This window comes from Haliotis rubra, unplaced genomic scaffold (genome assembly GCF_003918875.1).
Source record: "Haliotis rubra isolate DU_JTF1 unplaced genomic scaffold, ASM391887v1 Scf58, whole genome shotgun sequence".
NCBI lineage: Eukaryota > Metazoa > Mollusca > Gastropoda > Lepetellida > Haliotidae > Haliotis > Haliotis rubra.
This window is the reverse complement of record NW_025767279.1, coordinates 3,001,184-3,007,839: the sequence shown is the minus strand read 5'-3', so window position 1 is coordinate 3,007,839 and position 6,656 is coordinate 3,001,184. Positions and strand designations below refer to the sequence as shown.

General features: G+C 42.4%; 1 protein-coding gene across 1 annotated transcript; it reads right to left on the bottom strand.

Annotated features, from left to right (window-relative positions):
• Nucleotides 1–530: 530 nt before the first annotated feature.
• Nucleotides 531–3,972, bottom strand: LOC124254710 (stress response protein NST1-like). Its single transcript, XM_046688556.1, has 2 exons — nt 3,890–3,972; nt 531–1,008 (listed from the first exon to the last, which is right to left on the bottom strand). The coding sequence occupies exons 1-2, from the start codon at nt 3,970–3,972 to the stop codon at nt 531–533; spliced, it is 561 nt and encodes a 186-aa protein (XP_046544512.1).
• Nucleotides 3,973–6,656: the final 2,684 nt, after the last annotated feature.

Below are 6,656 nucleotides of genomic sequence, written 5' to 3'. Positions count from 1 at the left end.
AAATAATTCGCTGTTAAAACGAAATATAAAGCCGTGGTCGCTGCGAAACAACAAACAAATAAAATGGCAATGATATTATTAACAAATGTATCCGGGTAATTGGCTGTTTACAATGAAGACAACACATAAAGGTAGAAAGGGTAGCAATGGGCAGTAGTACCAGAGTCAGTATAGCCAAATTGAAAGCGGATGATAAGTCAGAGGTGGTAATACGTCCACCTTTACCGCAACAATGGGTGAAGTTTTAAACATAATGAGTATTCAGGGTAAATCACGTCACCCCTTTCCAGCGAGATGAAATGTGAGATGAAAGGCAAGAAGTTGGTCTCCGGTAAAGATCGGCCTCGGAACAGGCGGGAAACTGCTCTGAGCACGGCGGTAGTACCGTAAGCCCCCAGAACTTCGTCTGTTATCACCACAACCACCGACCGACCATTACAACAGTATACCATTTCCGGAACAATGTTATCAATTAATGACACCTTCCCCTCTTCACTTCCTCCTTTGTTTGCGTTCCTCTTCGTCTTCGTTCATCTTCGTTCTCCTCTTCCTCTCTCTTCCTTAGTCTTCCTTTCCGTCTTTGCCTTCGCTCTTCTCTGTTTGCAGTGTCTTCCTTCCTTCTTCTTCTTCGCATCATAAACTTCGTTCTTCCTCTTCTTCTTCATCTCGTTTGCAACTTTCCTCTTCCGTTCCAGTTCATTTCGCCTTCCTTCCTTCTTCCTTTGTTTGCGATTCATCTTCTTCTGTCGTTCATCTTCAGTTCCTTCTTCTTCACTTCCTTTCATAGTTCCTTCGTCTTCGGTTTTCCTCTTCTCTTCTCTTCCCTTGTTTGCGGCCTTCTTCTTCAGCCCACCAAGCCTTCCTTTGAGCTTCTTCACTTCTTTACAGCACTTCGTCTTCTTCCTTCGTTTGTCTTCTCTGCTTCTCTTCCTCCTCATAGTTCCTTCCTTTCCTTGTTCGTTCGCGCCTCTCCTCTCTTCACTTCCTCTTTGTTTGCCCTCTTCCTTCCTGTTTCATCAATAATAAAATGCCAGTTCTGAGCTGAACGTCAGAAATTGTTAACGTGCCGCATCATTCGCCGTCAGATACCTACACACGCCAGCGGCGTTGTAACAAATCCAGTGTCCTCACTGCATTATATTTCAATAGCGTGTAATTCAATAATACTTCGCGTGTTTCATTACGTGCAATGCAACGCCGTGATTGTAGCCATCGCCTCACCCGTAGCAATCAGGTTAGGGTTTTGTCACATATTTTGATGCGTAATGGTTGGAATGCAAGTATAGTGTCGTTAAAGATTAAAGCACTGGTTTTCAACATGGTTTCAACGGTGCCGTGCGGTAACCAAACACATAAAGTCGGTTGTTCGAAATCATTGTCACCGAGATAATTAACATGGCGAAGTGATATCATGACCGACTAATAACGGTGTAGTAAAATCTTCTTTATTGCCAATACGGCGTCTTCGTTTAAAAGGTTCGTTCAGAGCGATGTACAGCTGGGGAGCGGTGCGCGAGGCAGGGCGTGGCATTGGGTGTCAAGGGCGGGTGGTAGGTGGCGTGCGGTCATGGGTTTTCTCGATCAACAGGCAATATCATTTCATACTTTTGTGTAACGGAACAGATAACAAAGCTAAATAATCGACCTTAAGTAACACTTTTGTGCCATATTAAAGGACTGCTAATACAAAAACACAATCTAGACGAATGTACCAATAATAAGAACAGGTCAGGTCCCCACGCTCTGTACATTCGACCGAGCACCGAACAAACCATTATTCATACTTTCATAAAAGATGATTACAATGTATTAATGATTTCCGGCAATACTTTGCAATGAATGATGACATTGGTGACATCTTGATTCGAATACAGTTTCACGACGCTATTCTTCAATATGACGGAATAGACATAGTTTTGCTTCATCTTTCGGGTAGACTAAAACAGTAGTCAGGTGATACCATTCATAATCTATATTAGACTCATTTCAGCCATCTTCATACCTAGGATCAGTACCGTATTTCAACATGACCAGTTAGCTCTATCGTCATTATAAACATGCATTTTATTTTGCTTTTTGCCGTCTGACTTGTTGATAGTTAATATATAACGATGTTAATTCATTTTGGTATTCATCACGGAATATAATATACTCATAGTTCATCAGTACGAAATGCAATATTCGCATGTTTAATAAAGTTTGGCGAACCGGTGCCTTCGACAGAATTTTCAGGAAACAGAAACCTGTGCCGTTACCAGATCAACGAAAATTGATAAAGATCGCAAAATCATTATTTATTCACTTTCAGTTCATCAGTGAGGCAGATCATGTCATCAACATCGAAGCGATATATGTATGACAAAACCGGGTTCAATTCGAATGTTAATAAATGTCAACAGTATCAATGAATGACAGTACACCGCGGTTAAAGCGTTCGTATCGTGTTGCAATGCGTTTGATTCGACAAAGCTACATTAAGACCGAAAATAGCATATTTGACAGTAAAGATCTTTAATTTCACCGATAAAGATGAAGTAATTGGAGACTACCTGATTCGGTCAGCCCATATTGAGTTGGCAGCAGTGAAAGCACTTCACCATAAACACATTCATCAAACAGTCAGCCGGGTTTAAATGACGAGCATTATTTGACATCGTTAAGCTCGTTCAATGCAGTATGGCCACTGGTACCGCTAACTCATTTACACAGTATTTTCAGCCAGCATTGTCAGATTAAAGTTATCGTCCATTTAAAAGGTCCGTACCAAAGACATGCAGACTTATTGCAATACATAAATGACGCTACCGTATTTTTTAATTACCGCACATCCTTTCACGCATTGTACCGACTGTTCAGCCCACGTATTACTTCATAACCTTCCATTGTAATCTCATCACCGTCATCAATATCAATCGGTCGTATGAAGTACTACAGTTCACCATTGATGAGTCATTCGACCATCGTCGTCAAAAACCGCATATACTAGTATCAATATCTGGTTAGCGAAGCGAGCATGCCGTATTGACGTTCGTCGTATATCATTTGCGATATCGTCGCCGTTGAAACGTCTTCAGGAAGTCGTTAATTCATTAATACGAATTTGCGCATTGTTTGTCGCCCAAAGAAGCCTGAACCAACTATGCCTTCGTTCATCAACGCACACTTCATCCTTTAAATTAACGCCGACGCGAAATATCGCCGACAACTGGCGGAGTAATCCGCAGAAGGTCTTTGTTCATCTCGATCTGAAACCTTCATGCCCGTCAATAACATTGCGTATCAAGCGACGATTCAGTTCTGCCATCTGCTCGAAGTTGCATGTCTGATCAACATGGATCCTCAACGCCATCTGAATGGAGCATCACAATGAAATGATACGGACAACCCAATAGTTGTTTGTAACACAGTCCGTTACTTCAATAGACCGGATCGTCATCATTATGGAGATCCCGTATACCATTAGAAAATACCTCATGACCAAGACGCATCATCATAGTCCAACAGACTCATTTCATTCGCGTTCAACGGCAGCTAACGTTATCAGTTGATAAGCGCAAACTGGTAGCATGTTAAAGATCGACAGACCGCGTTATTAATATACCATAACGTATTGGCGCATATGAAAAAATGCACCGGGGCTCATTTCGTAAATGACGTCAGAATAGGATATCTTTACACCATCAAACATACATGGCCTATTCACGTCAGTATTGCTGAAATATTATATTGACAGTTTGTTACATTCCGCCATCTTTAGAGTTTTATAGAAGCAGATTATCGTTATTTTCCTTCCTCATCAAGCATAACACCACCGGCGATAAAGCTTCATGTCAACGAAACAGAATGATTCATCATTTCATGCATGCGACTATCCGCATCCAAATAGTACCCGATGCCACCAGCGTACGACGAGATAACACCACCCTCGTTCTCAATAATACTGAAGGCCGATGATGAAGGAGATACCGTCATTTCGTCAGATGAAGGACCCTTTCACGGTAATTATCAGGATTTAGCCCGGAGTCGTCCAAACAGCAACGAAGAAAGCCGGAAACGAGATTATAAGATCAAAAGATATTCGTTCAACAACCAATATTTATTTTCGGCATGTCAACTTCAACTGTTCTTCGGCAACAATAAATAATAGATCTATCAGTACGTCGTCTCCATTTCCGAAACAATCGGCAGATGATCTGCGGTTAATTATTACAGAATCACTTCATACGTCAACAACCATTTCATTGTTAAGACATTTCAAATCTGAGCTCAAAAATTCGCAGACTTCATTTTGGCCTTCAATTGTACTAGATCAACAGGAAAGTTAGCCAGCTGTTTCCAGTTATACCGGGTTCGAGACCATGTTATCGACCGTGCGAAATATTCCTCGCTGAAAGAGCCATCCATACTTTGAACTGAAAGTCCAGAAAGTCATCCGTCAATGTAAAACAGTTTCACGGGAAAGCGTTCGCTCAAGAGTTTCGCGTCACCAGTAGATGCGTATTAATTACCAGTTCAAAATGCCACTAACGTTATCTCTCTTTGTGGCATCCATTGACCTAAAAGTACTCCATTCAATACCTCTTCAGATGAAATTCGTTAACACCGATTTATCTCGACCATCACAATATTTGCAGAATAAAATGCCGAAGAAGGGCAAACATCTGGATTCACCGAAAGTACCTTTATTTTCATTCCGAAAATGCAAATTACGTCAGATTGCACCATGCCGAAGCCGCGAGCACCAGTCATCAACAGATTCCAGACAAGACATCGCCCGGATTCACAGGCGCTTCGTTAGTTCGCTCGAGTATATTCTGTTGTTAACACTTCGAATAATTGGTCATATCCAACATACTCACCTGGAAATATTCATGTATCCGTTCGCACCAAAATACGAGCCATCCAAAGTCTCGAAACTTCGACAGCAGGAAGATTTCATCAGTTCCTCCTTTCCTCAAAGGATCCATGAAAGCGCGTAATGCTCAACGATTCACACATACCTTGTTCCGTCATAGTTCCTGGTCACCGATCTGACATAACGGCCTGTGCATTCGACGTACCATTCATGATGATCGCACGAATACGCCATCTCGGTTTCGTTCATTTCACCATACACGTAACCGATCACACGCAGTTAATAATTTCGAAAGTTGCATCGTCGCGCCTCAACTGTGGAAATCAACTTTCATAATAAGCGTAATCTCGACTTACTGTCAAAAACGTAGTTACCGTCTCGTCATAGCCATGTCCGCGTTAGCCACCTCCAAAATACCGCCTTTAAACGCATGTCATCCATCGAAAGTTTGTCATCTTCCTCAATTCCGTAGCAAAACGACGGGGTCATTACAGACCCGTTTCATCACGATCAATTATAAGCCCCGTCGTCATATCGCCTACTACACGAAAGCGAACCTCGAACAACTACTATCGCGAACACGCCACTAATCACCCTGGATCAGTACCGTCAAGAGTGAACATTTTAGCGGCGGCGTCATCGAGTAAAAACGTTCAATCAACCGAAACGCCGTTTCAGATCGTGGGCTAATTTGCCTGCGGTATCGAGATCGCGGTACACCGGGGAAGCCGTCGAAATCGATTATCCGGTCACTACGTGTCGCACCACACGGTGAGAATAATATCAAGAATGCGCGTCACCGTCTGACCAGTACCGAGCGTACCTATCACCGTAGTTTCAGTTCATATCCAAGACATGTTCGTGTGCAACGGCAACAAACTCAACATCATCAATATTGATTGCTCTGGTGCCATTGGTACAGGCCTATTATCATGCGCACCATACGTAAAACACCTATCAGCCCGTCGATATCGCGCCACCATAGAAACAACGTCCACGACGCTTCGGCTCAGTGAGCGCGCAAAGTTCAGTCTGCATGCATCACAACATATGTTCCAATATAGATCGTCAACAACCGTAGATACAACATCATACTGGGGACCACGGTGACCAAGAAACGCACGGCCCTCGCCGGGATTTTGATTCATCTTCTTCGAATGTTACAATCGAATATTCGAGTAAAAGCCAGCCATCAGAATACAATATGAACAATAAGCATAGCAATACATAATACGACTTCGTACCGTTTCATCGATTTCAATCGAATTGGTTCATTTACTAAAATTAACAACCTTCGATATTCCGATTCCGTTTTGTTGTATGTTTCCGCCACATCATTAACCGACTGTACGTTTGACAATACACGACAGTTCAAACAGAAAACAAACATCAACCTACCCATCAACGATATAATCAATCTCTGTTCGATTTCGTTGATCATCAGCTCACTTAGGCCACGTCCTTATCATATTCCAGTCACTCGTTCTACGCGATGGAACATAAAAACGATTGGTCATAATAGATACCAAATGATCAACCACCGTAATGCATAAATCGAGATAGTAAGGAAGTTCAGAACGTCCGTCTCATTACGATGCCATATCGCTGTCAAGGACTTCAGCCAGAGTCCCACCTGAAACAAATTCAGCCGGTCAATATCAACTACGGTTGTAAGTGAGACAGGCCATCGAAGTGAGCTCCTCATCAGCGTTTCATAGTTCATTACACCAGGCGATAAGATCGTTGTTATGAGCGCGTTCGTAATCGTAAAATCAAAATTTGCCTAACATTGCTTGAGTAC

Bases quoted from the DNA above. Each gene is read 5' to 3' on its own strand.
- LOC124254710 (XM_046688556.1), bottom strand. From the start codon at position 3,972: ATGACGGTATCTCCTTCATCATCGGCCTTCAGTATTATTGAGAACGAG. The intron at 1,009-3,889 runs GTACTATTTGGA...TTGATGAAACAG, and splicing joins TCGTACGCTGGTGGCATCGG to GAAGGAAGAGGGCAAACAAA.